This window comes from Carassius auratus, chromosome 1 (genome assembly GCF_003368295.1).
Source record: "Carassius auratus strain Wakin chromosome 1, ASM336829v1, whole genome shotgun sequence".
In the NCBI taxonomy this organism is placed as follows: domain Eukaryota; kingdom Metazoa; phylum Chordata; class Actinopteri; order Cypriniformes; family Cyprinidae; genus Carassius; species Carassius auratus.
In genome coordinates, this window is record NC_039243.1 from 26,545,696 (window position 1) to 26,572,472 (window position 26,777).

Here is a 26,777-nt window from a genome sequence, read left to right on the forward strand (position 1 = left end):
AGGATGTACATGAACATATGCAGATGGAAATATAACCAGAAAATGAGCAAGACAGAAAACTCTCCCAGTAACTTAGAATTATTATTGTGATTACATTCATAAACAACTGTTTTTTGTTATATTACTGAATATGCATATTTGCAGTTGAAACTTCAAGTTTTGTTTGTTTAAAACACTGAATACAAGTTCATATAAGTTCAGCTAAGTGTCAGTTGATATTATGAATGTAATCTGTTTGATTCCATGCAAACAAGGGTAATTAGTAGCTCAGAGTAACAGGGAAGTGTGTCAAACAAGCAAACCAGCTCACTGGTAAGAGTAAAAACACATCCCCTTCTTATGTCCAATCAGACTCTTACCTCACGAGACACACCGGACCCCCCACCCCAAAAAGAGATAAAGCAATGATAAACAGAAAAGAAATGTTAAATAAAATGTCTGAAATCGCGTGTGTTACCACCTTACTTTAAAAGCCTTTGTTTAAATAAAAATTATAAAAATAAACACCAAACGAACAGCAAAATAACTACGTATTTTTCGGACTATAAGTCGCACCTGAGTATAAGTCGCATTTATTTAGAACCAAGAACCAAGAGAAAACATTGCCGTCTACAGCCGCAAGAGGGCGCTCTATGTCTTCAGTGTAGACTACAGGAGCACAGAGCAGCATAGAGCGCCCTCTCGCGGCTGTAGACGGTAATGTTTTCTCTCGGTTCATTTCTCTCGGTTCATGTCCAATTAATTTTGATAAATAAGTCGCACCTGACTATAAGTCGCAGGACCAGCCAAACTATGAAAAAAAATTCGACTTATAGTCAGGAAAATACGGCAATAACAAAGATTAGGAAAAAATAGCATTATGAATCAAGTTCACACATAAGAAGATAAAAAAGAGACTTTAATACTTTAAAACTGTAGGATAAGCGCGCACACACACACACACACACATTCACACATGCAGCTCAGCAGAGCCAGACATACCTGAGAAGTTTCTTGTGACCAGGAGAGTGGTCAAAATTGCACCCTAGTTGCAAAAAAAGGTTTTGAAAATGAAAGAAAAGGAATAAAACAACAAGCAAGAGAGAAATGAAAAAAAAAAGAATAGTACAGAAGCAACAACAGGAGCAATGTATACAGTACCCTCATTTTTATGATGTATTTAGAGGACGACTAATTTCCATATCTTGTTTTTTTGGGTATTGCAAATAATCATTGAATTACACAATCGATTCTTCTAGTTTTTGGAAATAACGAATAATTTTTCTGGCAAAAACTATTGAAAACTTTCACTTTTCCACAACATTGTCACTTTTTTGTCTGAGGGTGCCAAGGCTGGGCTGGGTACCCTGCTGGTAGATAGCCCGCAACTACATCATTAGCCAAAAATAACTAACTTACTCTCTGTAATAATTGACAAATGTAAGTAGTGATGTTATAATATAAAACAGTACATTTAAAAGAAGCCCTCTGGATCTAGATCTTGCAGTGAAGAGGTAAATGCATGGTTTGTGAAACTCTGAAATGTAAAGAAAGCTGAAGCTCAAAACACGTGTAGAAGTTGTCAGAGTAAAGTCAGACCAAAACTAACCTTGAGTTTCCTTCTGGCATTGAATTTCTTCAAGCACTCCACAGTTTCCTGTCTGTGCATCATAGAGGCTACAGTGGAGCGTTGCTACAGGAAGACAGAATAATTCCAAGCCATTAGAGAGGAATGGGAAATTATTTTGTTGTATATAAAGAAGCACTACATTTTAGTGTGTGTTTGTGTGTTGAGACGCATACGCAGATCCAAGGGTGTTTGAGGGCTTCAGCAGCTGTAATGCGTTTAGAAGGATTTATAGTCAACATCTTATTAATCAGATCTTTAGCTTCAGGGGTCACCGTGTCCCACTCAGGAGAAGGAAACTACATACAGACATGAAACATAACAGAGTAATCCATCAGATAATAATTCTTGTATAAATCTGTAAGTTTTAGAAGCCTGAAGATGGCATCAGTAATCAGAGTTATTAGCAATATCATCATCAGCTCTTTAGTGTGTTCTTAGTGCACCTTTTTTTGTGAACATTTTGCAGGCAAGTCATTGGAAATTCAGACTCACGTCATATGCACCAGCCTTAATCTGCTGATAGAGGCGATGCTGGTCTTCATCCCAAAATGGTGGATATCCAACCAGCAGAATGTAGAGAATCACACCTATGAAACAGATTATAACATCCATTATGGCCACACTGAAAGAGGAACATTCTTCAAACAAATCATTTAATATCAACTAACTTGGACATAAATTTGGCTGATGTCTGTCATCATATTCAAGCATTGAGTACTATGTTATGAAACCATATAGTTTTTTTTTTAATTTTTTTATGTACATGCATTGCATGTCCTATTGCAATATACCGTATATATATACTTAAATACTATGGTGCATGGATATGGTAATCATTCCATACTATTCAGAATGTATATCTCAAAGTTCCATTATATTACCATCTGGTCATTTTTCGTAAGTAGGAAGATCTTCCTGATGATACATTTTTATAATTGTGCAATAATTTTTTCATTAAGACTTAATTGAAACATTGGTTCAACTGCTTGCATTATACTAACTAGTTTTAAAGACAATTCACCAGGGACACTCCATTTAGCTGATTAGAATCAATGTTGCTTAAAAACTCAGAGTGCAATAATTTAATAATCGGTTAATCTACTTCAACAGCGACATCCATCACACCAACTTTCTTACAAGGTTGATATTTTTTTTGACTCATTCATCCCTTACCGCAGGCCCACATGTCCACAGGTTTGCCATAAGGATCCTTCCTCAAGACCTCTGGCGACAGGTACCCTGGAGTACCAGCGAAACCTGAACAGAGAGAGCGGTTTAGAAAAGTAAGGATGTAGCACATAATGGTTGTAGTTTAGAACAATTAAAAGTGTATTTTGCCCAGTCGGCAGGCAAAAGCTTAATCATGCAAAATTGCTTAGAGCAAAAATACTAATAAAGCAGTGTTCCCTTTTAAAATCAAAAGTAACACACAATTCAAAAAGTAATTCGAACTAATAACTAATTGTGAGTTTGAGAGTCTTTTTTGATGAATTCATTAATAGATTAAGCTCCACAGGGCGATTCATGTTATATTGCTTCTTTTGCATGCAACCATTATCTCGTTGTATCAATTCATTTAATATTACAATAAAATATTATAAAAGCAATATTAGAAATTCAAACTGCAAACTTCATCAGCATAGTGTCCCTATTAAATAGGGGTACGAGAAACACTGCTTCAAAGATATAAGTGGATAGAATTTATATTTATATAATATATAATTATATATATATATATATATATATATATATATATATATATATATATATATATATAGTAGTGCTTACCAAACCATGCCTGCTGATCACCCTGGACCTCTATGGCCAAACCAAAGTCAGCAAGCTTAACTGCGGCACCCTTCATCTTACTGGCCAACAGCAAATTCTCAGGCTTTAAGAATAGCATACAGACACACAAGCATATCACTAAATGGTCTTAATTGTCCCTTAGGTAATGGCTTTTCTAAAAGCAGCTATTTATTGAATTAAAGACTTTTTTTAACAGCAGCCATGCTATGATGACTCATTCATCCTCAGCAGGACATTTTGGACAAAGGACAAAAACGCTAAATCTGTCAAAGTCTGACTTGTATCGCACAAATGTGGATTGATTATCACTAACTAAAAGGCTTTGAAAGGATTAGATATTAGATTCTCAGACACAGCAAGGCTATTTTCTGTTAGACAATATGAGATCCGGCAACGTCAGACTGTGCTATATTTGGCACTGCACTGTGCTACATTGAGCGCCACTGTCTGGAGAAGCATAAGTGTGTGTGTCCTGACCTTCAGATCCCTGTGGACGATCCCATTAACATGGCAGTGATGAACGCTCTCCAAAATCTGCTGAATGCAGTGACTAAAAGAAAGAGAGAGAGAGAGAGAGAGAGAGAGAGACAGAGAAAGGTAAGATATACAGTAAGGTTAGAGTAACAAAGACCAGCGACATAATCAGTAAAAAGAGAGAACTTAGGGACTTGAGAATGCATTTGTGAATTGTATATAGAATTATACATTCATGAATGTATGCGGTCATTAATCATCATTAATCAAAGCCCCAATTAGACACACATGCACATTTTCCTTAACACATGCAAAAAGAAATGTGAGGAGGTGATTCTGTAAAGAGAAGCAGTGTATTATTTATCATTGGTATAAATAACTCACACGCAGAGAAACAGGCTCACAAAAGAGTCATGTGACCTAAAAGAACTGTCTGTAAGCATATTTTATGTAAAACAAACTTGACGTTAATGAATGTTGTAATAGGCTATTTTTATAATATGTCTGTCTGAATGTTCTTACCTGGCATCAGCCTCACTGTAGTACTCTCTTGCTACAATGTCTTCAAACAGCTCACCTCCAGTAACCCTGAGGTCAAAGGTCAATAAAGTTAAAGTTAATGAATTTCAAAGCCATTCAAATATGCTATTATAATATTTTTTTTTTTGGGGGGGGGGGGGGGGGGGGGTTCAAGTGTTGCTATGTCCTTCCATATATGCAATGCCATTTTAAAATATGTTTAATTCCTGGCGGACCGCTTTTCTATCCACAATCCTGAAGCCAGAAACACCAATCAGAGAATTTACTGTTACTAAAGAAGTGAAGTTGATTATTTGCTAGTTATTTGCAATTAAATTAAAATGTATCATAGTTTTTTCAACCACTTACATAGGACTTTAAGTCCATTAAATTAATTATGCAACTTTATTACTTTATTACTTTAGTGTTCCTGTAGCTCAACTGGTAGAGCACTGCGCTAGCAAGCAAGCGCAAGGTTGGGGGTTCAATTCCCCAGGAACACATATGTAAAAATTGATAGCCTGAATTCACTGTAAGTCGCTTTGGATAAAAGCGTCTGCTAAATGCATAAATTTAATTTAATTTATTAAGTACAGTATATTGCACTGATTCAGTAACGTCTTTCACAATGCTTAATTTGATGTTTTCCTCAAAAATGTGTTAATGTTGTGTTATATTTTGTGTAATATTTGCCATTTGGTTGATAGCTTCTGGAAGCTAGCCCAGTGTTAAAGTGAGCTGTATCGTTGAGTTCTATTCAAAACCAAAACTAAAAATCAACACTGTATGTTTATTCATACAAAATCTAACAGTATTCAGAAATAGCAGTGCGAGCAGTTGTCATACTGTGAGAAAGTGGGTCACAAACAGTTGAATATTACTGAATGTGACAGCTTGTGTCTCACTTCTTGTTTTTCACCTCTTGTTTCGTCCTTGGGTTCTCCTCTCTGTTTGTCTGCCTTTTCAGTCGCATCAGCTTCTAGCCGAACTACATCATAAGCCATTTATGACCGAAGACATTTCTCGATGTCAGCACAATCCACTGGTCTGCTCTATTTCAAAGCCTATATTATACAGTCAGATTGTCCTGCTCATTCAGTAATATATGAATTATACTACCAGACAAAAATTTGTAATAATTATGTTTTTTAATGTTTCTGAAAAACAAAAGTGTCTTATGCTCAGCAAGGCTGAATTTATTTGATCAAAAAATTATGTAAAAACAGTAATATTGTGATATATCTTTAACGTTTGTATGAACATTTATGAACTGTTTTCGATCTACATATATATATATATATATATATATGTATATGTATATGTATATGTATATGTATATGTATATGTATATGTATATGTATATATTTAGGCATTAATAATAATAAGAAGAATCATCAATAAAAATTGTTCCCCAATTATAATTTCTAGAAATTATGAAAAACATAAATTATAATTATTATATATATTTTTTTATAAATAATTTAACAGTGATTAAAATAGAAAACAGTTATTTTAAATTGTTATAATAGTTCATACTATTGGTGTTTTTACCATATTTTCAAGTAAATTAGTATAAAATACTTAGCAAAAACATTTATAAATATATAATTATTCTAGAACTTTTGACATGTTATAAGAATGGGGTTTTCATGCTAGTTTTTAATCAAACTTTTTGTGAACGTAACTATTTAATGCTGCAAAACAGGACTGACAACTGTATGTAGCAGCATTGTGAACATCAAATATATTTATAGATTTTATAAGTCTAATTTTATAAGTTCTATTAGCAATGCTGAAAGCGGGCTCACAGGCTCAGAGATTTGCCGAAGGCTGCCCTCTGGGTTCTGTCCTGTTATCACATAAATACCAGTAGCAGTTTGTAAATGGGGCACACTGAGGACGCAAAGATGGAAAAGAAAACCTAATATGAAGTGTAGAGAAAAAGAGGAGATAAAGATAATATGTATATATACTTACAGATCAAAAACCAGGTAATGGAAACCCTCCTCCGATATACTGTCGTGGAGTCGAACTACAAAGAGAATTTTTCTCTGTCATTTCCTCATCTTTAGTTACCATTAGGCAATACAAATTTCTGGTAAAGTGTCTCTGGAAATCTCAGTCCTTTACCAATATTGGGGTGTTTCAAGAGACGACAAATCCTTGCCTCTCTCTCCAACTTCTGGTGATCTGAAACAGATTCCAAAAACATAATTTGTTAAGATTATAGCTAATATACTGGACATGTTTTAACCGCTAAGGTACTGCAGGCGAATGTGTTCATAATACAGTACATTTTGTGTTTCTGTTAGAGAGTGCAGGTATTTTAAACACCACTAGAGGACAGTGTTTTGATGCCTGTGAGTGTGTATGCAAGGCAGATGGCACCCTGACCTGCAGAAAACTATAAATAACCACATGCGCTGCTCTCTCTTCTGTACTAATCCCATATAAAAACATACTAAACATAACTCACAATTAGAAAAAAACACTAAAACTGTGACACTATTCAGGATTCAGAATTATTTGAAGCATCTGGCAGCAGTCACAATCATTCAATAAGCCACAATTATGGGGGGAAAAAAAATTAAGAAAGCAAATTTTGTTTAAGAAAAACACCATACTGCATATTGTGCATACTGCTTAACAGAAAGAAAAGAAGAAATAGTCTGCAATATGTAACAATTCAAAATGTTACGGTGTGGCACATGACCTCATTGTGCTGAATTCTAAATTCATGCTAAATTTAGCTGACAGAGGGTTGTTGTTGTTTTTTGTTTTTTTGGTAAAATTTCTGATTTAAAAATGGGATAGTTCACCTCAAAATTACAGTTCTGTCATCTCACCCTTATATGATTTCTTTCTTCTGTATAAAATACATGAATATTTAATCAACCTTTCATTTCCAAATTTTCATTTTTGCAGTATTTTGTACATGCTGCGCACATTTTGCTGCACAGTATGCATAAAACACTGCAAAAATAGCATGAAATGCATGCCGGTATGCACAGAGTCATCACCACAGCTGATTCATTGTGAAATGAAGTCTGGTGAATCATATGAAATTGTGATACATTTGAATTTGTATTGAGATCATAAATGAATAGCTCATTTTGCTCAGCCTTAGGCCACATTTAGATCCTTCTCTCATTTGAGGGTAAGGGGGATAAAATAGTATGCACATTAGCTCAAATCACTCAGTTTCCTGTTTTTACAGAATAAGATCAGTTTATTTCAGCTTGTCATAACTCTCTCTTTCTATCACTAATAAACTCCCCCCAGTTCTACAGGTAGTCCACCTACCAACCGGCCAGACATCTGTTGTCTAGCAACTCCTCCACCAATCAGAACGCGGAGGGCTCTCTTCCCTTCTGCAGTGGAACCAGCCCTGCATGCAAATATCAGAACCCTAGATCCACAGAACCCAAGCAATCGCAGCAGAACTCTCAAAGTTCAGCACCAAACTTTTTACCCCATCTCCTGTCAATCCATTCAAATGAGACTCCATGTCAGTAAATAGTTCTTAACAATCCATGAACATATTTCTCACATAACATATTTAAACAAAAATGTTTCAGCACAAGATTAATGCGCAGATAAGTAAGCGAATTCCCAAGACGTGCTTAGATCTGCGCTGAAGCAGATGGCTCTTTCGTACACTGAACAATATTAGTGTTATTAATCTGGCTTTGAACCAAGGACAACCACCATCATAAATAAGACTTTCATTATTGGACAACAGCAATGAAACAATTAATGCAGCAGACCAGAATTATGGATTTGTGCATTAGTGTCCAGAATATAATAGAGAGTAAGACATATTATATAAACATCTGAAATCCAAGGGAACATTGCAATATGTAGAACTGCATAATACACAATCTAACATTGAAAAATCTAAATATAGTTTTTTTACTTATATAATCAGCATAACAATTTGTTTAAAAAAAAAGTAACATTCTTAAGAATATCTTATAATTTAATGTTGCTAAAATTCATATAGAATTTATTTTATGTTCTGAAATGCTATGTATTTATAAACGCTAAATGCACATAATTGTATAATTAATATAAAATATGATATAAATAAAATATCATAATATTGAGAGATGGGTAGAGTAATGCAAAAAAAATGTTTTACCGTTCCATTAAATGTAGAAGAATGTCAAATGACATGCATTGTATAGACTTCATAGTCTTTTGACATGAGCTGTTATCTTCTTGCCACTTGCACTCACATGGGCTATCAATTGTAGCATCAGTTTGGAGAAAAAGGAGAAAAAAGGAATCCTTCTAAACCATAAACCAAGGGCTGAATGTCAACAGATTTGTGGATCCTGGCATTTGTACATGGACTGTTTAAAGAACTGTACACCAGACTATATATGAATCAGGCTTGTCAGTAGTAGGCAAAGGCCTACATTTGACAGTCCCGCCTCCTCCCCTCTTTTTGCTGCTGTTCTCTTTTTTTACTTACTATCTGAAGCCTTCCGCACTGCAGCAGTGTCTCTGTGTGTGTGTGTGTGTGTGTGTGTGTTAGAAGCTGTGTGTGTGTGTGAGAGATAGAGACTATTCCTTCATGTTTTGTGCTGCTTTTCCAGGAGATTAATGAGAGATTTGAGATCATCGGAGAGAGAGGGAGAGAAAAAGAGAGAGAGAAAGAGAGAGAGAGAGAGAGAGAGAGAGAGAGAGAGAGCAATAAAACTCTGAAATGAATGACCAAACCTGGTCCTTTGACTTGGCCATAGCAATCATACTTAATAAATAAATAAATAAATAAATAGCAAGGTTCACAATCTTCTGATCTGTACCCATATGCTTATATTCCGACCAGAAAAGAACCATGCACTGACTCCTTTATCTTACAGATACAGCTTTATATACAAACTGTTACTGCTCTTTTTTAACTGCTGCATGTATAGTCCGTACAAAATTCAAAAGCATATATTTTTATTTTCGAGGGACTGCATAAACTGTGACAAATCAAATTCAATTGAAAATCACTGAAGATGCCTCTCTTAACAGCTGGGATGTTGAGTTGTTCATGATCACCAGTACTTACTCCACCATTTAATGCCAAGTCAAAAACTCCCACACCAAGGTCTTACAAAGAAAACTGTTAATCTTTACTGAAAACTTGCTTTTAGTTTTCACACTGAGATGCCCAGTACTCAGAGTCTATTACATGGACTAGACTCGTAATAGTGACCACTGGTTATCTGATATGGGTTATCAATTGCCAGTGTCAATACTGAACACTATAAAGCATATTTGATATAGGCTACATTTTTCACAAATAATCAGAAAATATTATATATATATATATATATATATATAAAATATTAGTATCATCAGTCAGGTTTTGTTGTAGTTAAATGATTGTAAGCATTAAACTACAAACCCCATGAAGAATAATCAAATAAATAAAAGAACTGAAAGCTAAAATATAAATGACTAATTTATAGACATCAATTACAATTAGAAAATCTAATATGTTTGAAGTTTATCTCAAAATAGTCTTTTTGAAATTGAATAGTCTTTGTTTGAAATTGTAAGAAGACTGATTCAATTACATCAGTCACAAATGGTGCAGTTCTTGTTTCCATAGTTTGTGTGAAGCAGCAATATCCACAGGGAATTAGGCTATTATACAAAAAAAAATAATAAATAAAATAAAATTACAAAAGCACACATAGAAGTGACTTCAGAGCTCATGGTTAATCAATTTAGTGAGGTTTATACATTATTGTTAATTAAAAATCAATAGCGCTCTGGAGAAAGTGATTGGCCGACTTCTGTAAAACCCCACTGAAAATATTTGTAAGAAATCCATTATTCATCGACTAGGCTGATGATCAATTTTGAAACTGACACTAGGAGAGACTTTAAGGAGACCTCAGGGAAAGCTAATGCATCTGTTAATTGGCCTACCGAGGCCAATAATCTCAAAATAGCTGATTTATAGGCCTGACTGATGCATCAGTCTATTACTTTTGGTAAGAGATGACTGCAGTTCAAATTGATGACCTGTCAGACTATCAGAAATATTGCAAAGGATTCAACCCCCCCCCCCCCACCTCCACACACACACTCACACGAACAATTAATGACACACTGAAGATGTGCAACTTCAACCACCGAAACAAGAGTTAACAAAAGAACATTCAGTTCTCAATGGATGCACGGTTCAGCCTGAAACATTATACTGACGATTCTGCAAACTGTGATGCAGTTTAGCTCCTTTTGATTACAACCTCAAGGACAAAAGGTGATAGACCTCTGTGTCTCTCAGGCAAGTGACCCTTTAGCTCCAACGAGACTAAACTTTATTGAGTTACAGCCCTCAGACATGAGAGAATCTGAACTACTGGTCAAAGAGCAATATAGAGAGAGACAGGGAACTGAGAGAATGTGTCTCTAATTAAAAGTGCCCTAGCTATCTCTCCTCAGAATTTCATGGCCTAGTTTATTGAGTTTCTCTCTGTGCTATACTACACAGTCTGAGCACTGACCTACTAGTTTTGCACATAGCCTGAACAGAGAAATAGGCTGTGTTCAGAAACTGAAAAATTAAGTCAGGTATGATGGCGTAGGTTTTAGATGCACCCAGAAAAAGAAAACAGACCAGAATATCTGACAAACATCAGCCATATACTGTATGTAACCAGAAGTTTGCATTCTTGTATTTAGGTTCAAGTGTTAAATTATGCCAGAAGGATCTATAATGACATTCCAGTGACTTTTCCACTGCATCCACATTTTCATATTGCCCAGTAGTACCACATTTAATAAAGAACTTACTTCTTGACTATTAAAGTATATTCTGTAAGCATACATTTGTGTAGTACAAATAAGATCTGAATATACTACATCTGTCATATTGGAACTGTCATGTGACCTTTAACATCAGCCAGGTCACTTCATTTTAAAGTTTTTTTGGTATTGTGAGATGGTAAAGTGTTAGTTAAAATATTCACTGCAAAATCCTGAAAGAAGCAGTAGGTCATTCAGATATTGTTTGACCATTGACTGTAATATTTGTAATATATATGATTATCCTTTTGTAAAAGGTCACAGTTATACTTAGTATAAATAAATAGTGTACTGTAGTAATTTGCATAACCTATATTGTATACTAGACCTTGTGAAAAAGAAGTGCACTTAAAAGGATAGTTCACCCAAGAGCTTAAGTCATTTGTGGATTAATGCTTACTGAAGACGCAAACCGTTTCAAACAATTCAGATCGATTTGGTGAACTGGTTCAACCTGTTGACTAAGAAGAACTGGTTAAATCGAATGATTCGTTCGCAAACCGGATATCACTACACTGCAGTGAACGCGCTCACAACAGACCCGGAAGAGAAGACAATGCTGAATTAAGTCGTCGTTTTTGTTATTTTTGGACCAAAACATATTTTCGATGCTTCAAGAAATTCTAACTGACCCTCTGATGTCACATGGACTACTTTGATGATATTTTTCTTACCTTTCTGGACATGGAAAGTATACTAGGGACTGAGAGCTCTCGGACTAAATCTAAAATATCTTAAACTGTGTTCTGAAGATAAACAGAGGTCTTACGGGTTTGGAATGACATGAGGGTGAGTCATTAATGACATCATTTTCATTTTTGGATGAACTAACCCTTTAACTGTATTGACTGTTCACTTGAAAGTGTACTTCAAATTTTAAAGTACAAAATTTGAAGTGTATTTAAAACAATTGTACTAACAAAAAATATCATGTTAATGAAATAAAAGTTAATTTAAGTGTACTTAAAAGAATACACTTTCAAGACTACTGTATGTTTCTTAACATACTTAAATATTTGATATTACATTTCAATATAATAGTGGGCTATATTTTTCCAGTATATTTTTAATTGACTAAATTATAAATTATAAATGTGGCATTGCAAATGTATTTAAATACATGGCAAAAATTCGGTGAAAATGTCACTGAAGTATATTTTAGTTTACCATAATTATTGATAGTACATATTGCAGTACACTTTAACCATATTTCAAAAGCAACAGAATTATGAAATAACATCCTACTTAGCTGGGTTAGGGTTATAACTATAATACATTCAGTTCACTTAGATATTTTCTTTCAAAGCATACAAGTTTTTACTTAAGTACTAAATGCTTTCAAATAATGGTGAAGTGTAATTCTTCTTCACAATGGAGGGTTACAGATTAATCAGCTAGCAGTACACTGAGCTAGTAGGCCAATTGGTTATGAGGCTAATCGCTGTTGGAATGTATACAGGTACATCATGGAGATTTTTTATCTGGAAGATAGAATAAAGTGAAAGTGAAGTGACATTCAGCCAAGTATGGTGACCCATACTCAGAATTTGTGCTCTGCATTTAACCCATCCGAAGTGCACACACACAGAGCAGTGAACACACACCCGGAGCAGTGGGCAGCCGGGGAGCCAGTTGGGGGTTCAATGCCTTGCTCAAGGGCACCTAAGTCATGGTATTTAAGGTGGAGAGAGAACTGTACATGCACTCCCCCCACCCACAATTCCTGCCGGCCCGGGACTCAAACTCATAATCTTTCAATTGGGAGTCCGACTCTCTAACCATTAGGCCACAACTTCCCAATAAGTTTTCTTTCATGTTAAACAAATGTTTTCATGTTTTAAATTTATTTAAAACTGCTTATGTAAAACACCATGTGAGAGAGTGAGAGAGAGAGAGAGAGAGAGAGAGAGACAAAGAGAGAGAGACAAAGAGAGAGATGTGTGTGCGTGTGTTTCATATGAGGTGCTGTCTGAGAAACCACTGAGTTTATTTTTAGCTCTGCTGCACCATATCCTCTCGTGTGATGGTAGCCTCTCTCTCACACCAAGAGTGAATGACTCAACATAGGTCAAGGAGATTCAGAGGTAATGAACATCGTGTCTTGAAAAGCAGCTCAGACAAGGCTCATGTGAAATCTTCATTAATACAGTCTCTGAATTATTGTCTGTATTCAGAAATGTTCAACTTAGCATTGTAATGTGAAACAGTCATTATGAATTCAATGTGTGAAAAAACACAAACTGAACTGAGCAGACTGATCTGCCAAAAAGTACTATGAACACTGAAAGAAATACATTGTTTAAAAATATTTGCTGCAAAGAGAGAGTAAAATAATAAATGTGGTCATTATATATTGAACGTATAAATCAAATCTAATTTGACTTTTATATCTTTATTTAAGTCACTAATAAAAACAAATATCAAAAATAACTGCTGGTATAGTGTGTCACAAACGAGACAGGAGGCAGACAGGATGGTCCGTTTGAGAGTTTTATTAGCAGAATGCTCCGAACCAGACGGGAATATCAGAGTGAGAGCGAGTATGGACCAAGGCAGAATGGACTGAAGGCAGAAGAAGACTGGACGATCTTTGAGGGTTCTCAGAAGATTCGCGGAATCTCAGGCGAGTGTTGAGATAGAGTCTGTAAGCCATGTAATGACGAGATCAGACGGAGACTGAAGGTTGAGAGTGGGTATATAAGGGTGAGCAGTGATGAAGGATAGCAGGTGACGGTGATGAGGATGAAGAGATGCAGGTGATGACAATTAATATTCAGGGGATGACGAGCGAGTGGGTGGAGGGAGTGATGATGATGGTGTTGGTGGTGGAATCCTGACATAGTGTCCATACTACACTTAATTTTTAATTCTATTTATAACTTTGCAGGCTAAATGCTGAAAACTGTTGTATAAGGGTTAAATTAAAATATTTTGATTTCAGCTTAAAGGAACACTCCACTATTTTTAAAAAAAATGCTAATTTTCCAACTCTCCTAGAGTTTAACAGTCGAATTTTACCATTTTGAATCAATTTAGCCGGTGTGGCGGTAGCACATTTAGCTTAGCCTAGCATAGCTCATTGAGTCTGATTGGACCGTTAGCATCTTAGCAAAAGTTTCGATATTTTTTCTATTTAAAACCCGACTCTTCTGTAGTTACATTGGGTACTAAAAACAGTTTAGGCTGATTTAGCAAGGAACTCTATTCTCTACACTCTCATTAGGAAAAATATATCAAGCTCTTTGGTCATTTTCGAGTGAGATGCTAATGGTCTAACCGGACTCTGATCTATGCTAAGCTAAGCTAAAAGTGCTACCACCAGACCCAGAGATTGGCTGAATGGATACAAAAACTGTAAAACTCAACTGCTTAACTCTAGGGGAGTTTGAAAATGAGCCTATTTTCAAAAATAGTGTAGTGTTCCTTTAAGTATGGCTCATTTTGAATTCTTGTTTTGTCTTATTTTAAATCAAGTCATCTTGTAGCAACATTGAATGTTTACTGAGGCCCCATAATGCAAATATAAGTCAAATGCACAACAATTTGAAAATATTAACCATAGAAAAACCTGTCGATACACAGGGGTTGTCTCAACGTAGCGATCAACACTAAATGACACAACCATACAAACCACTGAACATACTGTATTTCTGTCCTTCACAGCCTTGTTTTCATTCGTGTCACATAAAATACAGCGTCTACCCATACTAAGCTCCAGTACATCATCAAAGCAATGATTATAGAATGAGGTACAGCTGAGCACAGCAGTGCTCAGGAGGACCAGATGAGGACAAATAAGGTAAGAGATTATTGTTTTTTTTCTCAGTTTAGCTTCACCACCAAGAGACAAAATCATAATAGACTAGCAGATTCTTTCTTTTAACATTCATCTGATATAACATAAACACCAACAGTAGCACCATCAACATGGACAACGACCATCTGGTTGTTTTGTCAGACACCAGTCTTCTGTTTTCCTGCTTCTTTTTGTTCTAACTCCAACACTATCCCTTCTTCTTCTTCTTCTTCTTCTTTTCTGTATTTTGTTGCCTCTGCTCTTCTACATGGCATTTGCATTACATAATACACAATCTGTACTCAGCTTGTTGTGTTGACCTCTCTTTTGACTTTTTTCTTTTTCCAGTTCGCTCATTTACAAGTCTTTATCCTCCTCTGTGTTTTTCTATTTTTACACAAAAAAATTATAATAAAAAATAACTCATCAATATCTGAACACAAGCAAGATAAATTCACATAAAGTGTTTTTATGGTCTTTAGTTCCAATATCACGTTTTTATTACTTTTAAGCATTATACTTACTAATTTAGAGTGATGAACAGATTTATTTTTGCTGCTTAAAAAACATGTCTGTTATGGTGTTTGGTACCGTACACCTACTTTAGTATGAATATTCAGACACAGGGTTCGTTATTGGCATCTTTGGTTCCATAAAGAACCTTTAAAATGGAACGTTTCCATTGCACAAAATGTTTTTTTCATTCACTGGTCAGTGCTGAGATTTTATGCTATTTTACATTTCATAATGTGATGTTTCATAGTAGTGAAAAGACTGGAGGTCATGATCCCACTTCTGGATCTGGTGTCAGTGTGTGTGTGTGTGTCTGTGTGCAGTGGTATTTATATACATGTGTGGGCTCATAAAATCGCAGTTCCTGGGCTTATCGTGTAAAAAGAGGTTAGGACCATCCCTGACACAGAACAGCATCCAGTGCAGCGGAGAGTACGAGACAGAGCAATTAATACAACACAAACTGCCACACCACTCAATGCTGTATTTTTGGAAACGCTATCCCAGCATGTACCAGTGCAGTGATATGATCCCAGAATCTAGGTGTCCAGTTCAGTCCCACTGTGCAGAAAAGGGAGGGGGTTGTATTTCAAACCTAATGATCCAAAAAATATTCTCGATTTCCCATGCCAAATTCACATTCAAAAAGGAGAAAGTTTAATGGAATTGTTGAGATAAAGGCAACATGAGTGACATGATTGGCTCTTAGGAACAAAGATGCTGTGGTAGAAGAGAAATGATTGGATGTTCTGAGGGTGGTAAGGAAGCTGATTGGTTATTTTGCCCTATAGCAGCAGAGCCTGCAGGCAAACAGGCCAGCAGCAACAATTACACTGACAGATCTGAAATAACTGGGTCGCTCACTTTCCAGCAGGGGATAAGACCAGCCAAAGCCACTGAAAGCTTACATATACACATCACATGTAACTGTGCTTATACACACACAAACACAAAACACTCAACTTACTTCATCCAGACTCATTTGTATACAGTGTTTATACACAGATTGATATGTGGATGTATGTGGTTCTCAGACACATAATCCCTTCAACTTCTTCATAGCTATGCTTGGAAGCAAGCATCTGTTACATCAGAGCACATGCACAGAGCTCCAGATGAGACCCAGATGCACAGTCTCTTGCATTATCCCGGTTCAATCGGATGTGCTGCTCTTACATCAGAATGTTGCCATGTTCAGCTACGCTAGATGCCCCATTAACTGTACCAAACTCATGTCCTGCATCTCACCTGATGGAGCACAGCACACTAAATAAGTCACCTACCCCTGGCTGACAGCTTCTTTGTGTTGATGATTTTGGCCGCATATTCTTGGCCGGATGATATCTTCACGCATCGCCTCACGACAGAGAACGCACCCCTGAAGAAGAGGGAAAAAAGAGAAGACGGTGAGGAAAAAAATGGGCACGAGGCCCTGATTCCGAACAGATAGAACATATGGCATGGAGAGCAGAATCTGTGCCATGGTGGAGGCACAGCCTGAGCGCTTCCAAGGTTACACAACAACAAATTTCCATGGTTGTTTGTCCATGTGTGTTTGATGAGCGTGTGTGGGAGTTTTGCAATCGTTTCGCATATTTGCTGACTGCTTGCACACACCAAATGCTGGAAAAGAAGGGGTTAATTACATCACCTTTAACGCCCCCTCTGCTGTGGTTGTTCTTCCCTCAAATTTCACTATAAGAAAGTCATAATTTTGAGAAAAAAAAAGTTCAAATTCTATATTAAAGGTTAAATCACCTCACTATATATGGCTGAAACAATAATATACTGTATATATAAATAAATGTATGCATTTAGCAGATGCTTTTATCCAAAGCGACTTACAGTTCATATATAAATGTGTCTGTGTGTGTGTAATATTAATATATTAATATATAATATAATATATAATAAAATATAAAATGATTTTAAAAATGATTTATTTAAATAATGTTATTTATTATAACCATATCTGGTTTATATTTATAGTATATCATATAACATTTATACTGTATATGTATGTGTATCTTATAGAATATAACATTTCTTGATGTTCACAAAATCATTAAAAAAACTATTTAAATAAAACATATTATAATAACATTGTGTGATGTGTTTGTGTGTGTGTGTTTATTGTATGCTTTTTTTAATTAAAAAGTATAAATTACCTTATAAAATGTATATTTAACATTAAAAACAGGTGTAGCCTATTTAATGTTAAAACCATACACATTTTCTTGGATTATATTTCAAAAACTGTCTTGTTATGTTAATTTGGTGTTAAAGTAATTAAGTAATTAATAAGTAACAATTAATGATAGTAAGCTACTAATGTTCAGTCAAAGTGAGGATATGCTGATCCTAATGGAATGTGCTCGAGCAGCGTACTGTTGCTATAGTAACCTCCCCAGGTAAAAGTGACTTCGCGAGCGTGTATCTGGCGCGCTCTGACTGACTGCGAGTGAAAAAACATTTGGAAACGCTGTTAAAACGTATATGTAAAAAAAAAATAATGAATAAATTCATACACGTCAAACCTTTTGTTCACACTTCTTTTGGAGGGGTTCAAATAAATAATACAGTGCAAAATGATCATTTCTAGCCTATTTTATGAAAATCGAAAACGTGCAAATAGAAAATTAGGCATCTCTATGTAACAATGGGAAGCCAAGCTGTGGTGCCCAATCTTTATACATGATGCCACCGCGCAGATGGCGCAGAAACGTTTCGACAAAATATTTTGAACGGACTGTTACTCAAGTGATTTCAATTTAAGGTCACAATGGGCTTAAAAACGAACTCAATCCGGGTCATTTTAGATCTGAATGCAACAGCACGCCGATATAAATAGATCACATGCTGAAACCTACTAGTGTATCTCCTGAAACCCTTGCAGATCGGGACCACCGATGTGGCCTCTGTGCACCCTCCCCCTCCCCAGTCAAACGCCACGCGAGGAATCCCCAACGCGATAATTAACGGTACGGGAACGTGTGTCTGCACTGTTGTCGCATTGCCATGAGTATTTCTGTCACCGGGGGGGAAAGCCCAACCCTACCCCCCTTAAATGTACATTTTCTCAGCTGTTTAGAAATCTGCCGTGATGAGCACAATGACCGCGTCACAAAACCTAGAGCGGTGCCTACATACACCCTGCAGTTTGGGCATCATGGGCACGTTTGGAACGTTCCGTTCCGGTACCAAACGCGCCCGTGATCATCAAAGAATGTCGTTTGGGTTTGCAGCTTCCAAAGCTCTCAGACAGAGACTGTGTAATCAAGCGCTCACGGCAAGGTTATTATAAGCGTTCACTGCAATTGTAGCGGAGCTGTCAAATAGAAAACGCGTCGCGGCCGCATCCTTGCATTATGCGTTCAGTAACATCAGGCGTGCATATTATATAACAAATGGACAGGAATGCAATGATCCTGCAGTATAAGATCCAGCACTTACTTCCCGAGCTCTTCAAAAAGCTGATATTCGTCCGTAAATCTAGTGCAGATGGTCAGAGCCATTGTGATGGGGAATAGGCAGCGCGATGAAGAGTATGATGCGGGGAAGCGCAGTGAGTCTCCTCTCGTCCCTCCTGCAGACCGAAAGGAGAGCACTTTTGATGGTTGATTTTTTTTTCTTAGCTTAGTTCCTGGTCTCTTCAAGTGAGATGCGCCGATCAATGTCAGATGATCAGATGTGTAAACCTAGGGGTCGATCACCAACGGGAGGAAGAAGCGCGTTCACATCCGACGGTTCCATGGGCTCATCATTATGCGCGTTGACGTTACCATCTCTCTCTTGGACGTGTTTGCATACAGCACCTCGCCCCCTTCTCCCCTCCCTTTCAAAGCCCATGCTTCCCAAAGATCATGCACCTGTAGACATTTCATATTCATACTTAATAAATCTTCATGGCAATAATAACAATAAGGTCAAATTAATAATTGACGTGACATTTCACAATCCTGCAGTGTGCAACATGCAAAGCATATTTTAACTAATGCACAAAAAGTGATTAACATTTGCAAATGTGCATTAAGACACTTAAGTTCTTATTTCTACTAATGGTTCACTTCTACTTAATAAAAATAATGATGACAATAATAATTTCAACTTTATATAAATAACAATGACCTTCTTAAGATATCCTCTTATTAAGTTGTAATAATGCATGCAGGTTCATAGTCTCAGATGGCAATTCCTATCACACTATTAACATAGTAATACAAGGCACTTCAAAGAATACCATGGTTCTATCATCGTACCATGGTACCACCACCATGTTATAATAATAATAAATAATTATATATATATATATATATATATATATATATATATATATATATATATATATATATATATATATATATATATATATATATATATATATATATATATATAGGACCGGGAAGTAACGTGGTACTTATTTTGTAAGAGAGTAGTACAATAATAATGATGGTTCTGATAAAATATAAATTACAATATAATTATAAAATTTGTGCTTAAAGGGTTAGTTCACCCAAAAATGAAAATTATGTCATTTATAACTCACCCTTATGCTGTTCCAAACATGTAAGACCTCTGTTTATCTTCGGAACACAGTATAAGATATTTTAGATTTAGTCCGAGAGCTCTCAGTTCCTCCATTGAAGCTGTGTACGGTATACTGTCCATGTCCAGAAAGGTCCATGTGACATCAGAGGGTCAGTTAGAATTTTTTGAAGCATCGTACTGTTTGAGTACATGAATTACTCTGGGATATTGGTTTGTTTGAACTCCGAGGGAGTGTCAGCCACATAAAAAAAAAAATTAACATCTTAAGTCATTTGTGGATTAATGTGTCTTAGAGATGCGAACCGTTTAAAACGATTCAGTTCGATTTGGTGAACTGAATGATTCGTTCGCGAACCGGATATCCTGCTTTGATTTGAACTCTCTCTCACAACAGACACGGAAGAGAATAAATAATGACATAATTTTCATTTTTGGGCGAACTAACCCTTTAAATTGTGGATTTTATCATAGAAAATAGGATGCGCTGTTACAGTTAAATAATTGACAAACATACTAACAGACAAACAAATAAATACACCAGTTACATACATACATACTTTATATGGACATTTGTTAAATATTCCATATTTCACAAGACTCCATCACCTCCAGGCGCATATGCTGCCAGAGCGCAGAACTGCTAAGACGAACAGCTGGCAATTCATGGCAATTCTACGCATGCTCACGTGTGGTGAAATAATCTCTTGTGCACTTCTATATTTTAAACACAAGAGCGCACTGTCGTACAGCAATTATTTCACAAACTCATTGATTCGCCTCACTTTGTCGAAGCAAACAATCAGTATCAGATATCTTTTATAGAAGCTCTAAAATATTATACTTTTGATTATTAAAATTGGTTAAAATTGAAGGTTGAGGGCTTATTAAGAATAAGAATAAGTCTTATTTTTAGTCTTATTGTTTCCATCTATCCTTTATAAACCTTTATTTATTTATTTATATATATATTTTTTTTGCTTAGAAGTAAACATGACTGCAATATGTTTCATTTTTCTTCAAATTATGCCCTGGAATATTCTCTGTTGCACTGCATCATGATCTCTGGCATGCACTTTAGGGTGAATGTGTCACTGAGGGCATGTAAAGTTCAAGGGGCAGTTCTGAAAATTAACATGAAAAATCTTTGGTGCCAAGGGTTTGCCATCTCCATTCTGAACACACTGGGTTTTTCTTTTTTTTATTTTATTTATTTTTTTTTTGTTGTTGTTGTTTTGGCCCTACCATGCATATATAAATACAGGTCACAGTTAAAAAAAGTTGTTAGTCTATAACCATCTTCTGTGCTGATGGGGTCTCTTTTCAATTGTTGTACTGTAAGCATGTCCAGCAGACCCTTGAGTATGATGGGGTGAAACTAAAAGAGTGTCAATATGCAATGTGATCATTTTTTTTTTACTTGGTGTGCGACTATAATATAAGCTACACTGCTCTAGAACCTTTAATGTCAGTTTCAGCTAGTTTTCAGAAACATTGTTGCCACCTGTTGAGCAAGAAAAAAATTCAAGGGAAGTGTAAACAGGAAATACAGTATATCTCCAGAAGAGCGTAAACGGTTTTACCTCTTGTCAGTGCTTGTAAATGGACTTTGTTTCCTGATTATATTGTATCTCAACAACATTAAACTTAATCCTGAGCCATGTCATTTAAGTGCAATACTTATTTATTATCTCATGTTTATTATATGTGTTTATTATTTAGTGATAAAAATGCATGATAATAGGCAAGCTGAAGAACTAGATGGACGGATTAATGGATAAAGTTCTTACAAATAGAGAAAAATATACAGTTAAACATATTGCAGTAGATTTGCTTTCTTGAGTAATCTTTCTTGTAAACTGGAAAAAAAAACAAGACCACAGACATTTTTTAGTGTTGTCTCATTCTTGGATTTAAACAAACATTGGTATAAGCGTTTACAGGAAGGTTCATTTATCTTTGGTTTACTTCCAGCTTTCTGCTGGCAGCATTTCTGTGGGAATAACCAGGAACCTTAAATGAAGCGAAACCAAAAACACTGGAGTATCTCTACCTCTGAAATAACAATTAAATAGGAATTTCATCTTGAGTATAGACTTTAGATAAAATGGGGTCAACAGGGATGTATCCGAACATGCCTACTTATAACCAGTATTTTAGGTGTGTCCAAATCCAACAACTATTGCAACACTTTAGGCAAAATGTTCCCAGGTGAACTACTAATTCCAGACATGATTCTAAATATCTGATTGACACTTTCATTATCTCTTGAGACCATGGGAGAGGAATGGCATAACTGGCGCTGGTACAGCTTACATGACGGTGACAACATGTCATGACAGATATAGCACGCCCATTTAGATTACAATAGATTACATTACATTTAGTCATTTAGCACTTTTAACAAGAGGGGTTTTTTTATAAATAAAAAGAAAACAAGTAGTTAATAGAATAGAAATAAAACTAGATAGTGCTAGTGTTAGAGGGTCAAGGTTTTTTAATGAATAATAATAATAATAATGAGTAACAGCAAAAATGTCTCAGAAGAGCTAGTTCTGGGAATAGTTCAAATATTTAGACATTGCTTGTGGCTAAAGTGTCTAAATACTCCTGAGACAACTGTTTACAGACTACTATTCATATTTCATAACACTGTTTCATATGTCACTACTATTAATACATATAACATAACACACACAGACAATGAAACCAAATTAATGTTTGTGTGCTATCCTGAAAAGTTAGGTTTTTTGTGCTTCATATCTTTGTGTAATCAAGGGAAAACTAGGAAATGTGTAAGTCAAATGTGAGTCATTAGCACTTCTCCATTTAAAAATGCATATGAGCACATATGTAGATCTCCCAAACAAATATTACAGGATTCCACAACCCCGTTTGGAAAGATTATGATGGTAAAATGTATTCACGTGGCTCAATATACAGTGAGTAAAGCTACGCTCCAGTGCAGATAAACAACTGAAGGACACTTCCTGCATTTCATCACTTACAGGAAGCTAAAGCAGAGAGCTCAACTGTAATGTTTTGTTTGATAACTTAAAAAAACGTGCTTTGTGGTTTCACTCAAGACAGATGTCTCATAGTAAATACTGAATCGAACAGATTATGTTTATTTAAACTGATAAAAGTAATTTTTAGGAGTCAGATTGGGCAGAAATACCTGTCCATAATTTCCTTTTACAGTGCAGCTCTTTCATGTTGATAATAAAACAGTACTACTAAGCACATGGACTTAATGTATCTTACACCCACACCCACACTAAACAAGTGTGTCTGACTCACTCGATAAGAGATTGCCTTTGAATTTCCCTCCATTGAAGAATGTGTTCTGAGGGGAAAATATGCAACTCTTCCTTGTCTTGTAAAGGTTTTCTTTGTCTGAAAAAATTATCATTTAACAGGTGAAAAATTCACACACACACAAATGCACGTGCACACACTGGTTTCTATGGGGAATTCCACAGGCTTAATGATTTTTATTCTGTACTATATGATTTTTGTTATAAGACTTACAATTATAAGACTATTGCAATAAAAGTCCACTAAAGGCAATTGTTGTGAGAACTCAAGTGCATTATTTCCCAAAAGTGAGCAGATAAACACAGACATGACTTGATTTGACAAGACAAAACAAGGACATGGACACGACTCCCCAACAGTGGTCACAGGTAACCGTGCTAAGAAAAACACAATGGCAACATGAGGACTATTTATGCACAAGACTAAATGACTAAACAAGGAACACCTGTGAACAGTCAAGACAATGACCCAATCAAAAAACAGGACTAAGAACCACATGACCAAATTTTAACTGTGTTTAACAAAAGCAATATTTAACCTCTTTACATTGCCTTACTATGTTATGCATCCCTAACGCAGTCAGGTTTTCAATGTGACAATTCATCCCCATGCAGTGATGCAGATTATATGAGATGATCTGTTTCAGATAACTGTAAACAGTCTACACACCAAACATATCTTAAATCCAAGCTGTAGTTTATTTTTCAGCGACTCTGCTTTTGGTGAAATTTTGCAGTACTAGAAAAACTCTTTCTCCAGAAAGAGACATTTTGGCAGCAGTCTGTAATTTTTCTTTTTTTTTATCCCCCACATCTGTTATCCTGCACTGCTTATTGAATTGAAAGCAAATGCCTCTTCGGATTAGATGAAATTTCTGGTGAAATTCGAAAAACATTTTTTGCATGTGATTTATCAACACCTAGAACATCTTAAAATATTCAGCTCATGAAATTGTTTTACAGCTTGAAGTGTGAAGTTTATTCTTGTACACAGATATGGCATATTCATGACAGTAAACATGAAATTCATGTATATATTTGTCACTTAAACTATTGTAAACAGAAATTTAGTGGACATTAAAGCTGCAGTAGGGACATTTTGATGCTCTAGCGGTTAATAAACAGAACTGCTTGCGTCTTGCGGAAGAACATTGTAGCCGGAGCTACTTCTCTCTGTTTATGTCTATGAAGAATCACAAAGGTACTGGGTTACTCCGCCGCGGTATCCCCGAAGCAATCTAAAATAGTCTGAATATAAACACTTATTATAGGTGTAGCCTAGTGATTAAGCTAAAAACACGGTTTGGAAAATTGATTCATGGTGTACTCGCTTATTATGTTCATTTTTCTACATTTTGAACACAAACAAAGTTACGGACCGCAGCTCTGATTGGTTGTTTTTTACTGGGAGCGCATGACTTTCTGCAAATGGCAATAGGACCACTGGGAGGAGCCAGAGAAGCTTGATTTTTTTCACAGATTATCTGTCTCATATTCTACTGTCAGGACATAATGACAGGTTTAACAAATATGTAAAAAATATTTTTTTACAAAAGTTCCCTACAGCACCTTTAAGTGTTAAGGCCTTCATTGCTCAGGTAACAAAAGTCACTAGGATTTTTTGGGAAGTTAAGTCAGAGCAGTTATACATCAACACGAGTCAAAAGAGTCTGAAGATCTGAGCTGAATTTGGAGAAACATTAAAGTTCTATTCAGTGTCAATTTCTCTTATAATAAATAATAATAATAATGTTTAAATATATGTTGGCTTTCTCAAGCCCAACAAAGAATACTAAGAAGAGAAACATCATTCAATTTAGTATGTAATAAAACTAATATTACTAATTTATTTCATGAATTTTAACTATATTAATTTTCAAAATTATTTATTAATGTCACACACACATAACGTACTCGGTTACGAATGTAACCTCGGTTCCCTGAGATACGGAACGAGTACTGCGTATGGGGAAAAGCTCCTTTTTTCCTCGATACTGAAGCCTTTTTTCAATAACGCAGTGCAACTGCACTGCCATTGGTTTAATCTATAAACTTTTTTAAACCAATGACAGCGCTGCGTAGCTGCGCGAACCTGTGGCGATGCAGCGCGCCAAAGCCCGCCAGAATGGGCGGGGCGAATGGCTATATAAGCAGGCAATCGCCAGAGGAAATCAGGTCATAGGACTGAAGCGACGACACTGAACCCGCAGCCTCGTGGCACGGCATATAACGCAGTACTCATTCCGTATCTCAGGGAACCGAGGTTACGTTCGTAACCGAGTACGTTCCCTTTCGATACTTCACTCATACTGCGTATGGGGAACGAATTCAACCGCGCCGTGCCACGGTAGGGAACGACAAGACTTAACTTGAACACCCTGGGGTCCAGAGGATAAGTGAGAGGGCCGGAGCCATCGAACCCTTGACGCTACACTGCTGAGAGGGAGCTAGCTCCCTGGAGGTGGTATGATGACAGAGTCTGCTAGAGGCCGTCGTATCAAACCGAAAGAACCCGAGCATGCAAGGTCGGGATATCCAAGTTATAGAACCTGACAAAAGTGGACGGCGAGGACCAGCCGGCCGCCTCACAGATGTCCTTGATAGAGACACCACTAGACCAGGCCCATGAAGAGGCCATCCCTCTAGTAGAGTGGGCTCTAACTCCTATGGGGCACTCAAGGCCCATAGAGGAGTAACATAGAGCGATAGCTTCAACTATCCAACGCGAGAGGCGTTGCTTTGAGACCGAAGACCCTTTGGTGCGGTCACCAAAGCAGACAAAAAGCTGGTCAGATTGCCTGAACGGCTGTGACCGCTCAATGTAAATTCTCAAAGCCCTCACTGGGCAGAGTAAATCCAGCTCTCGCTCACCTGACAACGGAGGCAGAGCTGAGAGGGAAATTACCTGTGCTCTGAATGGCGTCGAGAGCACTTTAGGTACGTAGCCATGCCTGGGTTTTAAAATGACCTTAGAGTCATTGGGCCCAAACTCAAGGCATGCAGGGCTCACCGAGAGGGCCTGCAAATCGCCCACACGCTTGACCGATGCTAGAGCAAGTAGCAGAGCGGTTTTGAGCGTTAGGGGCCGAAGGTCAGCTGACCGCAGCGGTTCAAAGGGAGGTCCTTTGAGTGCTCCAAGGACCATGTGAAGGTCCCAAGTGGGAACGGTAAGAGGACGTGGGGGCTTCAACCGCCTAGCACCTCTCAGGAAACGCACAATGAGGCTGTTTCGACCCACTGATTGGCCAGCAATAGGAGCATGAAATGCTGCAATGGCTGCTACGTACACTTTGAGTGTGGAAGGGGTGAGACCCTTTTCTCAGCGCTCCTGGAGAAATGACAGTAACGGAGATACATCACACTCAACAGGGTCTTTGTTTTG

General features: G+C 36.6%; 1 protein-coding gene across 8 annotated transcripts in view; it reads right to left on the reverse strand.

Moving 5' to 3' along the window:
- The window catches only part of LOC113105940 (calcium/calmodulin-dependent protein kinase type II delta 2 chain), a 28,599-nt gene extending 9,197 nt beyond the window's left edge, over nt 1-19,402 (reverse strand). For 6 of the 8 annotated variants that reach the window (XM_026267359.1, XM_026267369.1, XM_026267341.1 and 3 more), the window contains exons 1-12: nt 18,987-19,402; nt 16,817-16,911; nt 6,542-6,601; nt 6,389-6,443; nt 4,415-4,480; nt 3,896-3,968; nt 3,398-3,500; nt 2,783-2,866; nt 2,102-2,196; nt 1,783-1,905; nt 1,589-1,672; nt 982-1,024 (exon numbers count right to left, since the gene is read on the reverse strand). In XM_026267359.1, the coding sequence (XP_026123144.1) occupies nt 982-1,024; nt 1,589-1,672; nt 1,783-1,905; nt 2,102-2,196; nt 2,783-2,866; nt 3,398-3,500; nt 3,896-3,968; nt 4,415-4,480; nt 6,389-6,443; nt 6,542-6,601; nt 16,817-16,911; nt 18,987-19,048 (943 nt within the window). In that variant the 5' untranslated portion in view covers nt 19,049-19,402. The remainder of the gene's footprint in view (nt 1-981; nt 1,025-1,588; nt 1,673-1,782; nt 1,906-2,101; nt 2,197-2,782; nt 2,867-3,397; nt 3,501-3,895; nt 3,969-4,414; nt 4,481-6,388; nt 6,444-6,541; nt 6,602-16,816; nt 16,912-18,986) is intronic. The other 2 variants (XM_026267393.1, XM_026267378.1) reach the window with 1 other exon arrangement.
- Nucleotides 19,403-26,777: the final 7,375 nt, after the last annotated feature.